The sequence below is a fragment of the Ruditapes philippinarum genome, unplaced genomic scaffold, assembly GCF_026571515.1.
Source record: "Ruditapes philippinarum isolate M1 unplaced genomic scaffold, ASM2657151v2 ctg839_1_1_1_1, whole genome shotgun sequence".
Taxonomy (NCBI): Eukaryota; Metazoa; Mollusca; class Bivalvia; order Venerida; family Veneridae; genus Ruditapes; species Ruditapes philippinarum.
The window spans coordinates 49656-68940 of NW_026867340.1; the positions used below are offsets into that span (position 1 = coordinate 49656).

At 31.9% G+C, this 19285-nt stretch overlaps 1 protein-coding gene across 6 annotated transcripts in view; it reads left to right on the forward strand.

Moving 5' to 3' along the window:
- The first annotated feature begins 901 nt into the window (after window positions 1–901).
- Window positions 902–19285, forward strand: part of LOC132735786 (prolyl 3-hydroxylase 1-like) — an 81902-nt gene continuing 63518 nt past the window's right edge. For 4 of the 6 annotated variants that reach the window (XM_060722776.1, XM_060722775.1, XM_060722774.1 and 1 more), the window contains exons 1-15: window positions 902–1559; window positions 2264–2416; window positions 2780–2951; window positions 3725–3850; window positions 5142–5278; window positions 6619–6744; window positions 7176–7358; window positions 8684–8740; window positions 10759–10912; window positions 13131–13212; window positions 13588–13663; window positions 13965–14100; window positions 16236–16340; window positions 17109–17215; window positions 18980–19075. In XM_060722776.1, the coding sequence (XP_060578759.1) occupies window positions 1152–1559; window positions 2264–2416; window positions 2780–2951; window positions 3725–3850; window positions 5142–5278; window positions 6619–6744; window positions 7176–7358; window positions 8684–8740; window positions 10759–10912; window positions 13131–13212; window positions 13588–13663; window positions 13965–14100; window positions 16236–16340; window positions 17109–17215; window positions 18980–19075 (2118 nt within the window). In that variant the 5' untranslated portion in view covers window positions 902–1151. The remainder of the gene's footprint in view (window positions 1560–2263; window positions 2417–2779; window positions 2952–3724; window positions 3851–5141; window positions 5279–6618; window positions 6745–7175; window positions 7359–8683; window positions 8741–10758; window positions 10913–13130; window positions 13213–13587; window positions 13664–13964; window positions 14101–16235; window positions 16341–17108; window positions 17216–18979; window positions 19076–19285) is intronic. The other 2 variants (XM_060722777.1, XM_060722779.1) reach the window with 1 other exon arrangement.

Sequence of the window (19285 nt, forward strand, 5' to 3'; positions counted from 1 at the left end):
TATGGTCAAATATATGAAAATGTTGAATTAAATACAATTAACACATTCAATATGTTGACTTGTATTATACAAGAAATTCTGGAACTCGGTTTTATACAGCTCCTCTTTGAGATCAATTTAAAGATTTATTTATGGAAATTTAATATTAATCTTTACTAATTATTAGATGGCAATTGAATACTTAGTAATTACTTTATGTTTTCAATTAGTTAATATCCAAGGCAAATATTATTGTACGGATTTTTTATTTAAAAAAAATAATGAAAAAATAAATAAATACTAACTCTTTCAAAAGGCATGTATGTTTATACAACTCCTCTGATAATGGACTATAATATTACAATGAAATGCAATTTTAAAAAATCAGAAACAATTAATTGACAATTTCACAACAAACAATTATCATGTTTTAATTGACACGATCCTTCTATAATGAGATCAATACGCACCGACATAAAGTTTTTAGCACTTCCAATTTCTGTTAATCTGTCGTCAGTCTTTAATCCATTCAGGGAGGAGGTAAAAATCAAAGAGTTGGACCTACATAATAGTGACGAATAGATCGAACGTAGGGGACGAGTTGACCATATTAGGGACGAGTTGACTCTTTGAGGACGAGTTGACCAAAAGTAGGGGACGAGTTGACCAAAAAGGTGACGAGTTGACCAGAGGACGAGTTGACTAGAGGACGAGTTGACCGGATTGCCATTCTACAGTATATTATCCTAGATTTGTTTCTGTATTATACAGGCCAACGAATAATTACATTCTCGGTAGATAGTAGAACCAGGATACTATTAATTACTTTTCTCTGGCTCACACTATTCTTTGCGTGTTCAAGATACGGAAGGAAATAGTTTAGTGTCGTTCAGCCTGAAATATTTATTGGTATTCAACCAAAGTATCCCATTTCACCGGAAGTCGTTTGAAAAGTTGCAGAAAGTTTTGTACGTGGGATGCTGCAATCGGAATTGTGATGTTGATATACCCAAAGCTTATATTAATGATTGTACTTTGTTTAAAACATTAAATTTTAGATTATTATTACTCTGTTGTAAGTTTTCGCTTTTCAGCGAAGCCGTTTAAATTTTTTTCTTCAACTTTTTGATAGAAAGTCCAAGATAAAGTAGGAAAACAAAAGAAAAAGAAGAATGAGGACCTCTTTAGCCGCTTATGTACCATTTTTGATTACACTTGTTGAAAGTCTAATGCATGACCGTTTGACAAATTATGCACAGTATTATGATCTGGGTATGGACGCATATAGGCAGGAAAAATGGCCAAAATGTGCTGAATTCTTCCAAAGAGCCATTGACGATTTTCATTTCTTCAAGGATACTGTGATAGATTGTCGACTAAATTGTAAAAAAGGTCAACCAGAATTTAAAGAGATTTCCCATCAATTAATTTTTCATGATATTCTTGAAAGATCTAATTGTTTAAGAAGATGTAAGAAGAAGAAACTAGGTGATCGTGCGGAGGAGGAAATTGAAATGGTGTATGACAAGAAGTTTGAAGAGAGGACTCCATATAATTTCATGCAGTTTTGTTATTTTAAGGTTTGTTATGGTGGTTACAGATTGAATCTTTGATAAGTTTATTAGTATAGAGTATTCATAATTATGTCACAGTCAAATATTTACACGATAATTAAATTTAACATAATTATATAACCTTCGTATTTGGTATTCTCACATTCTGGTATATTTTTGCCTTTTTTGGTCAGGATAATTTGCAACCTATGCAATAAATTCATTTAATTTCATTCAATGACATGCTGCAGGTAAATAATAATTGTCTTTGTTTACAACACTATTTCAGACAAAGTTCATTTATATCTATTGAATATTCATATTCTATATCCTCTTTCTATTTGGAAAATCCCAGAAGAGCTGATTTTATGAAAATAATATTCATATTCGGTACTCCCGTTCATATTCGCGAAAAATGAATTCATATTTGGTATTTAGACATACTGGTCTAGACTAATAACTTGTGTGCAAAATTTCAGATCATTCCATCGCAATGCTTTTCATTGAAAACAGGATAAAAAGGGCTCTAAAATATGATATACATTTTGAATTTATTCAAGTAAATTTCTTAATTATCTCCCACATATTTCTGTTCTAGTGCCCCAGTTGATCTATTTTAAAAAAATCAAATTTTATGTTTTTAGGCTAGATGACAGTGGAGATTCTTTAAAATTACATTTTAATAAATGTTATATTATGTAATAAGCTAATTTTATTCTTCTTGAATTTAGGGAAAAAAGCTAACAGAAGCAGCGGCGGCAGCATATACATATTTCATAACACATCAAGATGATACCCGTATACTAGAAAATCTACAATATTACAGAACTTTACCAGAGCTAAAGGAAACAGATTTTGTTGATTTAGAAAGAAAAGAATATCAAGTAAATTTTTCACATTTCTTATCTCATTTTTTGTTGTAAAACTTATTCTTATTTATGTGTATAATGTCATGTAAAAATGAAACTGTAGTCTGTACCGAGACAACTCCATAAGCATGGTTTATTTGCATAAGATAGAGGCCTCTAAATTTGGAGAAAAATAACACTGTTAATTTTGCAGAAAACAGGAAGAATAGATTTGATATTAATTGAATTGTACATAATGTAAAACTGCATGATTTTGAAGAATTTTACTGAAGTATGGCATATATGAATGGCCCGCGCTATGAAAGGTAAAGAAACCCTGTTAAGTAATTTAGGTTTGAGCAGTAGCAGATGTAGGAAATTTTTTTATTTGTATTTCAGAAACAATATGTTAAGGCTCTAAATGCTTATAACCAGGGTAATTGGGACGAGGCTGCAGCAACATTTGAGGAATCACTTAGGTTGTATTTCATAGAAGAGGAGAAATGCCGTGCAGGTTGTGAAAAGGGATTCCGTCATAACAGACTGCCGGATTTTTTCAATGCTATTGGAGGTTCAAATTTTTACTGCTACAACTATTCATGTACAGTCAAATTTTGTTTACTCAAACTCCTAGTGCCCATGATAATTTGTTTGAGAGTTTGTAGATGGAGCTAATTTTTGAGAAATGGTATCATGTATAATAAGTTTTTATTAACTGGGGATGCAAGCATAGAACAAAGGTAGAAAAATATAGATATTTTGTAGCTATTAATCTTGCCGGGACAGGATGGTGAGTTTGTATGAATGGAGTTGTTTGAGTGAACTGTATATAATGATACCATATAGTATAGGGTGTCTTATATCTGACAATTATATAGTCATGAATGGTGTTTCTTTTTTCAGAAAAGATTCTCAAATAAAATTTCAAAATGAAATTGATACTAATCTTTTATTCTTGAAAACTGAATTACAACTTTAACCAGTGGTAAAAGCCTTTTAGTGTTAGCAATATACATACATGACTCATTGATTTATTCATTTAAATTGAAAAAAAGTGATAATTTATGGTGTCTTAGGTTTCAGGGCTTTTCCCCTAATTTTTAGCAAAACATATAAAAAAATCCCCAATTCAAATGGTATATGTTGTGTCTCTGAGTCTGACTGGTTATGGTTCTTTACAATATGCATAATTATCAGGTTGCTAAGGCATTGAATTAGAACCAGTCTCAGAATTTTCCAATTGGTCAGTTTGAAAATTTAAAATTTGAAATTAGCCAATGAAATGCTATGATTTTAGACTGGTCTCCACTATTAAGTTTATTTTGATTTTTTATGTAATTGCAGATCATTATGTAGCAGTCTTGGTGTGTCAGCAAAAATGCCTGAAGAAGCTAAGTACATTTGGAATGGAAGAGCTAGAGAATTTTGTTCAGGAACATTATAATTATCTTCAATATGCATACTATGAAGGTAAATTTGTACTATCTTAATTTTGTCAAATTAATATCAGGGATTTTAGATGGATCTCAAAGAGTCAATTGACTAAATTAATATCACAGCTTGATCTCAGGGCTTCCATGGAAGTTTGGGAGTCAGTTTGGCTTGTGTCTTCCAGAATATAATGCTTTTCCTTCTTTACCTATATAGTGTGACTTCCAATTATCAAACATTTTCAGTCCCTTTCTTCCAAATTTTGTAAATAAATGGAAGCCCTATTGATCTTCCAAATATTCCATATTATTCTTTCTTAAAATGAATGGAGTGTATGAGAATCAAATTTCAAACTCTGACAATCTTGTGTTTTCTGTTGTCAAAATGCTGTTGTTAATGTGTGTTTTTATCTTACCTTTGAATGGCATCTTCTCTTTAATTGCAGGGCAGATGTTTTGCTTGACTATTAATTAATTAATTACTAAGAATAGGGAGAGCTATTGTACACAAGTGGTGTCGGCATCCCACTTTGGTACAAGTTGGTATCCCAATAACTAATGTAGGGAATGGGTTGCATCTTCACACACTTGTTCTCTATGATTATCCAGCATGATGGGCACAAGTCCCATACCTCTAAATTACTGTTATACAGACTGCCCCTTTACTTGCTGTCAAAGTGCACGCTGTCTTATGGACAGCTCATTATGAATCCTAATAGGAATAATCTGTGAATTGAACTTCACTGAGGTCCAAACAGTTAAAAAGCATAAAATTTCAAATTGTAACATAGACCAATTTTGGATGGTTTCCATGAAGATATGCAAAAGGTGAAATAAGAAATATACTCAAATATAAATTGCAAATCAAATTTTTGTGCTATTCTTAGCCCGATTTGAGTTATAAACGTTGCAACGCTTTTCAAATTTGCATTGTTTTACACAATTAGAATGATTATTCCGGAAAAATGGAAATAAGTAAATGATCTGAAATTTTGCACACAGGTTATTGATTGTATTTACAGCAAATGGACCATTTGCATTTACATCAAATGGGACACTAATCTGGAAACAAAATCCCGTCCCTTCATGTCCAAAAATCTCAGTGGTCTCCCTTTAATGACTGTGTATTATTCTTGCTTACATGTAAATTGTTCCTGTCTGCTAAACAAGATGCTGAAATAGAAATATAAAGATTTAAAGGAGTTATCTTCAGAACCACTGCACAGACTTTGATTAGACTTTACAGAAACCATTCTTTGAGTTTCTTGTTCAGCTAAAGGAAAATAAATGGCCTGAAATTAATGTTCTTAATTTCTGTTATTCTATTTCAGCGAACAACTTGGAAAAAGCCTTTGAATCAATAGCCAATTATCTTCTATTCAGGCCCTTTGATGATGAGATGCTAGCTAATAAAGACTATTACATCAGAACTTTACGTCATAAAGAAACAGAATTTGTACCATCAGCGGTATTTCATACTTTAATTTACCAAGTATAGATGTTTTAAAGTGGCATGCATCCAGATTCATGTTAATTTTCATGAAATATTTTTTTTTAAATGTATTAAAATGTAAAATTTTATCAAAATAATTTACACATTGTCAAAAAAATGGACAAAATTTGGTAAGAAAAAGCAATTTAAGGCATTTAAACAAGTTCAATATTTAGCTTATTTTGCCCTAAAAATTTATGAAATCATACAATATTATTATTCTGGACTAAATAGAATGAGCAAATGATCTGCAATTTTGATCTTACATTATTGTTTATAGACCCAAATCAAATAGTATATGAAATTAGGCAAAACCTATATAAATTGGGAAAGTCGGTTAAAATAATAGTTTATTTTTTATTTTACATTTTCCGTTTTATAGGTTAAATCCGTTATTTCATGTACCGCTTCCATTTTCATTTGGAACACCTTGCAGAATATTATTAGTCTGAAAAGTTTCAATTGTTCCGTTATTGGAAATCCCCGCCTTTAATCATTATGTTACATTCAAATGGCAGCGCGCAACTTGATATGACACTGAAAACGTCACTGATAGGTTTAGAAAAAAATAATTTTTAATTGTTTTTATTTGATTTCCTTTTAAATATACATGTGTAGTCTATAGCCGGGAAATTCAAAGCCAGGGCCCGCTACGCAGACCCGGTCTTTGACTTCCCTGTATAAAAAATCTCAAAAATTAATTTCCAGTCCAGACATGTCCAAAAAAAGATCAAATCATTGGAGTCTCTTTAAGGATTGGTGTTAAAGACCTGCATTCATGTAATGTTTAATTAAATATAGTGATATTATTTGGAAAGGAAGTGCATTTGAGTTTTTGTATAGAGAGCATTGGAGTTTTTCTGTATAAAGAATTAGGTATTGGATGCTTGCTTGTTTGTTTTGTTGGATTTTAAGTTACACTGACACAGTAAAGGTCATATAACAAGTCTCCACCTTTCCTTGTGAAGGAAGACCTCGGGTGCTCTTTATGCATTATCTTAAGTGAAAAAAACCACCAACCTTCCGAGAGGTATTGAAATGGAAGTTCACCCATGTTCTCAAATTGACCTTGGCTCATTTATGACCTTGAAGGTTAAATTATTGGATTTCACATAAAACATTGAAAATTAGTGCATTTATGTTGTCTTAAACATAGACCTAAGCTAAGGATGGAAAAAGAACTATATTCATGTTCAGCTTAGCTGCTGTAATAAAAACTGATGTGATGGAAAATGAGTGTATTTGAAAGGATTATGAATTATATATTATGAAATGGTCTATAATATACATGTACTTTGATGTTTTTCCATATAAAGGCTGCGGCTAAATATGTTGAGCTATGGAGGCAGATTGATGAAAGTATAAGTTATATACGAGAAAAATACACGTTACCCAGTGATCAGATTGCGGAGGAAAATATAGAAGAATCAGGGAGTAATTCTGTAAGTTCAACATTTCTTTCTTTATTATTGGACCTGTTGAATAATAAACTAATGCTTTGACTTAAAAATATTACATTCATATGTTAATTATGTTACATATTAAACAAACTATATATATGACAAATGTGCGGAACATTTTTAGATTAGGGATCTCAGGATACTGTCATAAAAAGGCTCATGTACCACAGAAATTGAGCTGGTCCTTGGGGCTTTTGTAATGTCATCCCTACATCTCAGACTTTGCTCAGTTTGCTTAAGTGCTGTTTGGTTTGTGAAACCTGAAGTCTTTTCCCATTTGAAAATTAAGAATAACATTCAATTACATGTAGCAGATAATTGGGATTCAAAAATAAAAACTGTAAATCCATGGGAAAGAAAATGCATTTCATATGAATTATTATAGATATTATCTTGAGATTATTTGTTTCCAGAATGATGTGGCTGATTCAAGCACGGTAGAAGGGTCTGTAAATCGTAGTGAGAATGTAAAGGGGTTTGAGAAGATCGGGGTTAAGTTGCTGCAAGATTCTAAACAACTGAATGGGCAGGACCGATTTCTGGCTGATGGATTTATCAGAGAGGACCAGTGCGAGGCTTTAGCAGATCTTGCTAGGGTATGATATTCTCTGAACCAGACATTGAAATGATAAGCTGGACCACAAGACTTATGAAAAAAATTGCCTGTTACTGACTGAATATTTGTTTGTTTATTTGTTTGTTTCATTTTACGTCTTTTCCCAACAGTAATTCAGTCATATAGGCGGGTTGTTTCCTAACCATCGTTCCTGGAGAGTTACATTAGTACCAGACTACCTTCCTCCGTGCTAAACTACCAAAGCATCTCCCGGGGATCGAACCCACGCCAAAGAGGTAACTGGACTAGAAGTCATCGACTCTAGCCCCTCGACCACGGTGTCGGTTGTCTGACAGAATATAAATTACTGTTATTGAATAACTCAGAAACATTTAATAACTAGCCATAATTTTGATGTTTATGTACGAATTTGCTTTAAACTTTTACAAAACGAGACTTGCTACGAAACAAAAATATTGAATAATTTAGATGTGACCTTGACCTTAAATTGACCTTGACTGTCAAGGTCAAAATAATGAAATTATCTTCTTTTCTGTAATTGGCTGTAGCTTTGTAAGTGTATAAGTGGATGAACTTCATATTGAGACACAAGTTCTTTCAGGTCAGGACCTTCATGTATATCAAACTTAATATGACCTTGATACAAATATGGTCTTGACCTTGAAGGTCAAATTTTATAATTTTTACTGATTTTATCGCTTTAATTGGCTGTTGCTTGGTAAATAATCAATGGATTATTTTCATACTTTGACAAAACAACCTTTTGGACAAGAAATCCTAAAATATTGAGTGACCTTGAGCTTTAAATGACCTTGATGGTAAAGGTCAAATTATTGAATTTTGTTTAAGTTGTCACAATTTTGTTATTGATGTATGAATTTGATTTATATTTTGGCAAATCAACACTTGTGACCAAACAGACATGTAAAATAATTTTGATATGACCTTGACCTTTAAATGACCTTGATTGACAAATGATTGAATTTTGATTATATTTTCTTAACTTTGTCATTTATTCATGGCAAGGATTCATACTTGGACAAAACAATAAGTGTGACTTTACAGACCTATTAAAATTTAAAAAAGGAAAAACTTATTTAATTTTCTTTTTAAAGATTTGTTTAAACCATATATTTTTTGCTTTTAGAAAAAGTAAAAGAGTCAAGCGTTGCCCGGTGGTGGCTCTTGTTTTTCTCTTTTGTTGGAAGTTTTAAAATCATGGTATTGCAATAATAATATCAGATATTTTTATGTTGTGGAATTCTCTGAATATATAGAATTTTACAGGAAGAAGCATGGTCTTTGATACAAATATATTTTGAAATTCTGATTTGCTAATTTTAGAGAAAAGAATTTGACAAGTTTGGATACAGAGAGGTGACTGTCTCGGAAGTAATTGAGGTAATTTTGTACATTTTAAATGAAGTAATTGAGGTAATTTTGTACATTTTAAATGAAGTAATTGAGGTAATTTTGTACATTTAAAATGAAGTAACTGAGGTAATTTTTTACATTTAAAATGAAGTAGCTGAGGTAATTTTGTACATTTAAAATGAAGTAACTGAGGCAATTTTGTACATTTAAAATGAAGTAACTGAGGCAATTTTGTACATTTAAAATGAAGTAGCTGAGGTAATTTTGTACATTTAAAATGAAGTAACTGAGGCAATTTTGTACATTTAAAATGAAGTAACTGAGGTAATTTTGTACATTTAAAATGAAGTAACTGAGGTAATTTTGTACATTTTAAATGAAGTAACTGAGGTAATTTTGTACATTTAAAATGAAGTAACTGAGGTAATTTTGTACATTTAAAATGAAGTAACTGAGGTAATTTTGTACATTTAAAATGAAGTAACTGAGGTAATTTTGTACATTTAAAATGAAGTAACTGAGGTAATTTTGTACATTTAAAATGAAGTAACTGAGGCAATTTTGTACATTTAAAATGAAGTAACTGAGGCAATTTTGTACATTTAAAATGAAGTAACTGAGGTAATTTTGTACATTTAAAATGAAGTAATTGAGGTAATTTTGTACATTTAAAATGAGGTAAACTGAAGTAATTTTGTACATTTAAAATGAAGTAACTGAGGCAATTTTGTACATTTAAAATGAAGTAACTGAGGCAATTTTGTACATTTAAAATGAAGTAATTGAGGTAATTTTGTACATTTTAAATGAAGTAATTGAGGTAATTTTGTACATTTAAAATGAAGTAACTGAGGCAATTTTGTACATTTAAAATGAAGTAACTGAGGCAATTTTGTACATTTAAAATGAAGTAGCTGAGGTAATTTTGTACATTTAAAATGAAAGTAACTGAGGCAATTTTTGTACATTTAAAATGAAGTAACTGAGGTAATTTTGTACATTTAAAATGAAGTAGCTGAGGTAATTTTGTACATTTTAAATGAAGTAACTGAGGCAATTTTGTACATTTAAAATGAAGTAACTGAGGCAATTTTGTACATTTAAAATGAAGTAGCTGAGGTAATTTTGTACATTTAAAATGAAGTAACTGAGGTAATTTTGTACATTTAAAATGAAGTAGCTGAGGTAATTTTGTACATTTTAAATGAAGTAACTGAGGCAATTTTGTACATTTAAAATGAAGTAACTGAGGCAATTTTGTACATTTAAAATGAAGTAACTGAGGTAATTTTGTACATTTAAAATGAAGTAATTGAGGTAATTTTGTACATTTAAAATGAGGTAAACTGAAGTAATTTTGTACATTTAAAATGAAGTAACTGAGGTAATTTTGTATCAAAATGAAGTAACTGAAGTAATTTTACATCAAAATGAACATATTTACATATTGAGCAATTTTATCTCTTTATTACAGTCTGAGGAAAGGAGACTTTACACCTAGACTTTTTTCCTCTAAAAAATTATATCTTAAAGACTTTTTTTAAAGACATGCCCATATAATGGCAATGGTATTGAAATGAGCATATTTGCATATATAGCAATTTTTTCTTTTGTTAGATATAGTCGTCCCACATAGCCCAATAGGGAGAGTGTAGGGTCAGTATTCCATGGGTTGTTGATTCAATCCTTGGTCGAGGTGTAATTTTTTCATGACAGTTGATCTGGGACATTGAATCTTATAGTCATTTGTTTCTCACTTCAAAAAAATTCAAAATTCACGTAGTATAAGTAGTCTGTAACTTTCAAAGAATTTGGTAATTACTGTTGTGTTATCAAGGAAAGTCGATTATGTGGATCGACTGACAAGTTAAAGCCAAAAACATGTGTTAAGAATCAGCGTTAATATCTAGAAAAACAAAGCCGGTCAGCTGGATTGACTGGCATGATATGACCAAAAACATGTGTTAAGAATCAGCGTTGATATCTAGAAAAACATAGCAAACGGGTATTTTTCAAACTAGTTTTTTGTTGCCGTTTGTTTACAGCTCATCAAGGTAGATAAAGGCTATGAAATTTCATTGCGTTTATTGCTCAGAGCGGCTGAGGTGATGAAGATATATACATCAACATATTTCAGCCAATCAGAACTGCTGTTACATGATGTCAAACTCAACTGTAGGTCAGCTGGTGCAGATTTAGGTATGTTTTTATAAAGTGACTGGATCAGTCGATTCATTCAGGTTAACTCATTCGACCCGTACGCCGAGTATAGTCGTCGTCTTTATCTGTTATCGTGTACCGCGCGCCGAGTATAGTCGTCGTATAAAATTTATCGGCTATCCCGCATGACGAGAGTAGTCGTCGCGTATTGAACTACTACTGTATACCGCGTGACGAATTATGTCGGCGCATTTCATTGGTTGTTTCGACGGGTTATATTTAGATTTGAGGTATTTTGACCAATCACGAAACGCGTTATATGTATAGTATAAAGGATTACCTATACGAAAGTGAAAATTTTATCGAAATATCTCTATCTGAAAAAAAGTTATACTGCGTTAAAAAAATGGAAAATCGGAAGAATTTATTTGACATTATGTTTGATACCGACACGGAAAATAGCGCAAATTCGGATTGTGACATTAGTCTCGATAGTGAAAGTGAAATAGAATCAATTGGATAGATCGAGTGACAGTCAAAGTGAAATTGAAAGTGCGGACGAAAATGTGGAATATTTTCAGTGGAAGACAAACGATCGGTCAGAATTGCCTAAGAGACCATTCACAGGCCCAAATCCAGATCTTGATTATCGGACTCAAATGAATTTGATTTCTTTGAACTGTTCTTTTCTGTGTTTCTGATTGAGCTACTTTGTAGACAGTAATTTTGATTTTGTTTACAAAAATATTTAGTTGATGACCTTTTTTTCATTCCTTTTTATCCAGAAAAGTAACATAATTGAAAGCTCTAGAAAATAAGAGTAACTGTTCTAATGTAAGAAATACAAAAATGTTAATACCTTACAGTTTTTGTATTTATTTTGTAATTATTTTTATATAATTATTATATATAATTTTTATAATTATTATATATAATTTTGAAATTATCTAAAATTAATCCACACATATAACAATTTTCATTCATATTTCATCGATTATTTTTTCCGGCTAATATTTTCTTACTTTTAGACACAGTAGTAAAGATAAATTATTTATTGTTTTTTTTTAAATTTTCTAATTTTCTTTAAAAAAACAACAGGAAAATAAAAGTTTTTTTAATGAATATGAATTTCTGATGTATATACACATCTGCACCATAAATGTTACATTTCTTGTCTGTTTTTATGAGCTTCATAACATAATACTTATATTTGCTCATTAGTCATTACTATACTTATTTATTTGCATAATGCTTCCAAAGTATTCATTTCTAATTTGTAAATTAGCAGTAAATTTCTCAATACATTTTTTAAATTATTATATTATGGAGAAGAATGTTTTAATAGAAATTTATACAATAAATAAAGTTCTTTTATAACAAATAAACTGATTTCATGTTGAAAATCTTCTTTATTTTATTGATAATAAATCAGTCCAACATGTTGCCATAGTGATGGAAGTTACACCACTGATTAGGTAATTTTATTGCCAACATTTATGTGTCATTTCAGCTTGATTGGATTAAAAATGAGATTGCCAGAGGCAAATTACATAATGCACCCCCTATTATTTATGACCTGTCAATAAAACAGCAATATCCCTCAGGGAGACAGTTTAGATAAAATCAATAAGGTAACTAGGAGTTGGCTTATCAGTTATCAGTAGGGTTTAAGTGGTAGACAGTGTACAGGGTTGAATGAGTTAAATGAGGGTCCATCTGCCATTTTTAGTTGCTAAAAATACGGACCCCGGAGATGTATTCAGTGGTGCTGTTAGAAGGTTTGATATTGAAGTGTTAAGTGGAATTTCAAAGTATAAAGCTGCTAAAATTTGTCATTTTGCAATTTCCATTAGTGATCTAAACACAGGTATGAACTTAGTCTTTCTTATTGTTCTGCTTTCATGTCGATTTTTTTTTTATTTGATATGCATTTTGTTCTTGCAAAATCCTGGTTATACCTGGGCATTTTGTGTGACATTTTAAGTTCTATATTTCAGCCATTGATAGGAATACTTCATAAATTGGCCTTAAATTTTAGGTATATCAACAGATGTGTCATTTTTCGTAGTTTTACCAAATTTGACCTAGACCTTGATAGTTGACAATTTTCAATTATTACCTTATTTTTTGTATTGAAATAAATATCTATTAATAACATTTTATATGAATTGTTCATTTTTGTTAATTTGATATATATTTATATGTACATATATTTTGTAAACTTTTAAGTGAGCTTGTGTTTAAACTTTTGCTTCAGACTATTCCTTACCAAGCGACTGTGTACTACAAGAAAATGGAGACTGTAAAATGTCACAGGTTAATAATGCTGATGATTATATGTAAGTTGATCTATGAAGCTAGAACAGATATACAAATAATATGTACAATAAAATAGACAAAAATAGAAATAAAGAAGCCCTTAAGAATGCACAAAACAACAAAAATTGACAATGTTGACGGCTCAGTTTGATTGAGCCTGTTCATGGACAGTAAAACAATGGATGGAACTAAATAAAATGGAATTTTGAAAAAAAAACAAAAAAAGCAACATATTATTGAAAATTATTAAAAAAAATGTTAAAGTATCATTTAGAGTTTTGTTTAACCTATAATTGAAATATTATTTATAGTTTTGTGTAACATAGTTTTGTTAAATATACAATAAGAAAAAAAAGGAAATAAAGTATAGGACACTGTTTTGGTAATATTTTCAGAATTGTTGCATATCTAACAGACATGGTGGATAGTACTGGACAGTTTTATTTTACCGATGAGAACGGTGAAGTTCAGGTTGGTTACTATGTTATCTTGTAGGGTAATGGACGGATATTATAAAATGGAAGACAATTTTTTCAAAGGAGCATAGTTGTTTCATTTGTTGTCTTTATGTAAAATTGTATAATTCACTGACAACAATCACTTTTGAAAGTGTAATTATATGAAATTCTGACACAAAAATGACTTAAAGAATTTGTTTGCTCTAAATTTGCATCTTGTTTTAACTCGAATATGAAGAATGTTGGTATTATCTCCCCTGTTTGAACTTGTTTTTGTTGATCAATCTAAGTTATAAGCAGCTGCTATATTTCAGGCCAGTATTCAACCTCTTTGTGGACTTATGGTAGGCTTCTCAGCCGCTGATATGCACAGAGTAAACGTCCCCTGGAAACACGAGAGGTGTGCCATAGTTCTCTCCCTTACCAAAGATGAATCATTGAAAAATTCAGGTAGAATAATTTGCCCAAGCAATCTTATGGGGAAAAAACTCTGAAAACCCACAAAAGTTGATTTCCCCCCCCCCCCCCAATATTGATAAAAATAGAATTCAGAAGGGAGAATGGTTTTTTACTCTCAGGTTGATTGACACAAGAGGATATTGTTTTAGGTATAAGTATTATTGTACATGTATTATATTTTCACAAAACTTTTTAAACATAGAACTAACAAGTAAAAAGTCCCTTCTAACCTAAGTCTCCCCATACCTTGGTAATACTTGTTGATCTCTACTGGATAGACCCATCAGTTTAGAAAAGGAAGGTAGTCTAGTCTGGGTTAAACCCTCCAGGAATGAAGGTTGGAAAGACTACCCCTAGGAATTGACAGAAATACTGTTTGGGGGAAAAGGCATAAAAATGAAACAAAGAAACAAAACAAAAAGAAACTTTTAAGAGGTTACCCATTTGGGGCACTTTTTGGTGTTCAGATTGAAAGCAAACCGATGCTTTTTTTATTTTTAACAATGATAATTTTGCAATTTTTAGTTGCAATATGTCATTGTGAAAGGGTGGATCGTCAATTTTGCTTGAATTTGACATTTTATTTATTTAATAGCTAAAATCGGCTATTTTTCTTTTTTGTTCATGTTTATAAAGGGAAACCAAAACCATGCGTTAAACATAGTCACGCCTCTTTTTTTATAGCCCATGTTTTCACCTATGGCGGCAATACATACAGGGGCCCAGTAAAACAAACAAAACAAAATGTATGATTGGCCCTTTTGCCAAAGGAGTCGTGGCGCTCTTTGTTTATTGGGAAATTTATTGATTCGAGGGCTCAGTCGGATATTAAGAACATGCCCGGAAAAAAGGCGGTAATAGACACCGGGCTAATTTGGTTGTGCCTTTCTTTAAGAACGGACAGTTTGTTCAATGTAAACAAATCCACTAGAATCTTAACTGTCATTCAGTTTACACTCCCGATTTAACTTACAAAACTAGATAACCAAAATTAATATGAGAAAATGTTTTTTATTTTAGGTTTATTTGATAAATTGTCTATATATGTTTTGAGAGAATAATGCTTAGTTGCCTGATTTTTTTTGTAAACCTTGTTTGCTTGAAGAAAAAAAAACCGATTCTGATGTAATTATCTTTTTTCCTACGTCAATCTGAAATCATTCTAAGAATTTCTGAGGGTCGATGTTTTTGTTCTTGGGTACAGTAGGGGTAGAAGCGTAAGGTAAGGTTTTGTTTAGAGATAATAAAATCTTTATAAAGGCAAGCCTTTGTTAAATCAATCAATATTAAAAAATTCAAAATTTCGTTCGGGGTTCGAGAATTCCCAAAGTTGTTGGCCCCGGAAAAATGAAACGCATACGTAAAACATAGAATTGGATAAATACCGTCCAAGCACAGGAATTTAAATGTAATTGTGTTTTGTTAAAACATACATCTCGAAAAATTTGTTTGAAAATTTTTATGCTATAATAAAGGTCAACGCACATTTATTTTCGTGTTATAAAGTCTGCAGAGTCCCTCGGAACTGTTGGAGCCCTCGCCCTACCGGGCTCGGGCACCAACCGTTCCTCTGGACTCTGCAGACGTTATAACACGGAAAAACGTGCGTTAACCCTATATTGGCTTATTGGAGCACCAGAAATAGGTCAGATGGCTTGCCATGTGGAAAAATAAGTACATTTTGAGACAGGTCTAAAAATAGGTCAAAATGTGTAATATTTAATGGGTCCGAACTGCTACTGTAGTGCAGCTTTTGGTATAATGGCAGAGATTTAAAGGGAGACCACTGAGGGTTTTTTTTGAAAGAAATCGACTATAAATATTTTTAAGAGCTTTGTGTACTATCCGATGTAGGTCTGAACATTTCCTCACCCTGTTTTCCCAGAAAAAATATTTTATGGAGTGCAAAATGACCTAAAATGAAAAGCGTTGCAATGCTTTTCACTCAAATTGTACTAAGAATCGCACAAAAAAAAATATTTTCAGCATATTTCTTTATTATCCTATGCATATTTTTCCATATTAAACGCTTCACTTGATGTATGTCAGAATTTCAAATTGTATGTTTAAAGGCTTTTTGACCTCAGTGAAGCTCCTTTACTTGAGCAAATTGTTTTTGTTTTAAGATGTTGAAAAGGCGAAAGAGACGTTGTTAGATCTAGAGGAAAGACGTGTAGCAGAGTTCATTGATGCTGACAATTCAGATATACTCAAGGAATTCAGTGATCAAGGTAAATTAATATTCAAATTTTTTAAGGCTTATGGCCATCTAGTTGATGGCAACGTGTCCGCTATTTTTAAACATGAGCGAAACAAAATAGTTCTCTTTAAATGTTGTAAAGTTTACTGTTTGTGTTTTGAAATAAATATATTTTAATTAATTTTGAGTGATAACGTACTACAACACTGCTAGACGGTGTAGTTGCTCATCTGATATTTTAATAAAAAAAACATTAAATATAACCCCGAAGTGCCCCCATACCCGCCTCCCCCCTCCCACCCTTGAAATAAAAACTAAAAACTTAATAAAAGTTTTTAAAAAAAAACTAATTGAACTTGAAATCTGGTAGCGAAAAAAAAAATCAAGAAGTTAAAGATTACTTGCTTGAAAAATTATCGGAGCTCTGCCATTAGCCATTATGGCCCTTCAGGCTTTTAATTTTCTTCATGAGTAATAATACAAAAACTAGACCAATGATTACGCAAGTAATGTAAATGTATTTACTGTGAATATTGGAAAATTTACATAAACTATTCATTACATATAGATACTTATCTTTTACTAACATTAACATTATATTCAGTAATAAATCAAGGTGTTCCAATATGAAATAAAAAAACAGTCTTGACTAAAGATTTTTTAAACTGCGAGCTTAACACTTATTTATTCTGAATATTTTCCCATTGGTGTCTTATGTTTATATGGTTTTTGAATGAAAATGCTGATTTCTTTGACAAATTTGGATTTCTCCAAGTTCATTGATTATTTATGAACGCAGGAGTAAAGATTACACAGAGAGGCGAAGATCTGTTGGGAAAGGAAAGATTTGTTGCCGATGGGCTAGTTACCGAGGAAGAATGCCAAACTCTGATACAGCTTGCTAGAGTAAGTTGTTGTTCTTGTCGTTGTTGTTATGAAGAGTATTTTACTAGGGTTGTTTTACCTTCTTCAAATGGGTCAGGAGAAATGAAATTGTACAAAATTGTCATATAGAATATTTTTACTGGATATTGGCAATTTTTTTCTGAGTTTCTATAAAGTGTTGTAAGTGCCATTAAATTTGCATTTTTACAAGGGAATTACATAATTTGGCTAATTGTGCAAATACTTACTCCAATTGAACTGATTTCATGACTTGGAAAATTAAAGTTTTCTCAGACCCACACTTGATCACATAATTGTGAGGGGGAATAAACAACAAAAAGCAATGATTGTTTGCAATGCGCCATCCGCTTTTCAGGCAATTTACTACCACACTTATTGTATACAACTATTTTGGAAGCATTCTTTTTAAAAACCTGAACAATAATTTTTGCAGTAGATATGTGGCTTTATAAATTCAAGGTGTGAAAAATTTAATGTCAAACTTAAATAATTGTCATTCAAATTTATAAAATTGGTTTGGAAAAAATGTTGTTGTTTTTTCTGTGTACAGAAAAATCATATCAAATATGTAACCTTTTCAGTTTTAATTCTATAAATCCATAAAAAAAACAAATTTATTAGCTGAATATTTGGAAATTATACCCCTTACCTTTTTGTCAAGCACTGATAATAGTAGAGTGCGAAGTCTTACAGACTGAAAGCTCTTGTTAATCATATATGAAAATCAAAATGTTTTTATATACGGCAGTGATCATTCTGGTAGGTTGAAACATTAGAAACAGATATTTATTTACTTTGTCTACTATGCCTAAGTCACAAGTGACAAACAGCCAACTGGCGATGTCTATTTCTCCAAAAAACCGTAATACCGGCCACCGTGACAATTGGATGGCAGCAGCTGAAGGTTTCGCTCATTGGGCGGTCCCTGTCGAGTTTTAAGTACTACTTAAAAGCTAATGGCATCCGGAAGATAATTTTGGGGGTCATTGAGTTGAAGAAGTCATCTGGCGGGGATCGACCGGTCCCTGGCAATGTTTTTTGGATCGGACATTGTCTTTGATACAAAAACACACTCTGATTTTAAAGGTGGACATAGCCTGGGCCAGGCCAGCACCCGAATAGAAACCAGTTGGTGAACAAGTATCGCCCAGTACCCAGACGATTCATGCACAGGCACCGGGCAGTCATCGTTTTGTCGTACGGCAATCTTGGGGCTTGAGTTTGTTGTAATTGTGGCTTGAGATTTTGTAGTTATCTTAAAATGTATCTTTGAATACTTTATGATTTAACATGAACTTAATGGCTGAGCAAGAATGTCTACGTGGATATGTATTAAGGAAAAGGGAAACTACATTGTTGCATTATTTGCTTGGTCTTCATCTTGTCTCTATCAGCTGCCTTCTATCTCTATCAACTGCCTTCTTTGCTGGCATATTGACCATTGACTGATTTTTAAAAGATTTCATAAAATACCGAGCCTTTACCGCACGGCACCAATGCGGCGACCGTCCGATCCATTTATTAATCGCACAGATGCTGTCCGGATATCAGATGGCGACCGCACAGTCTTTGAATGCTGTCTGTTAACATAAATTTTGCATAAATTGCTGGTGCAGTTTAATTCATGACCACGCAAGGTATTGCGTAATTGTCAAAGCCGCCGATGTTTTCAAAAATGTAAAATCGGGCGGCGGCTGTTTTATTTGTGACCTAGGCATTACTATTATGGTATGCATGTATTCTTGAATTTTGCTATGTTTACAGCGTGAAGGTGTTTCGGGGGACGGTTACAGTGGACGTGTCTCCCCCCATACTCATCATGAGATTTACACTGGTCTTGATGTAGCCAGGGGTGAACAGGTAGCCCATATTCCTCTAGGAAATTATACCTGATTAATACTCAACCTTGCTGTTATATTTACTTGGTATTTTTCTCTTAAAAACTGTGTACTTCCTTAAAAATGTTTCTGGTTTGTTTGCTTTTCTTGCACTTTGATGGCATTTTATTGTTTTGCTTAAAACTAGGCCTAATATTGAAAGAACAGAAAACTGAATGAAATTACTGTCAAT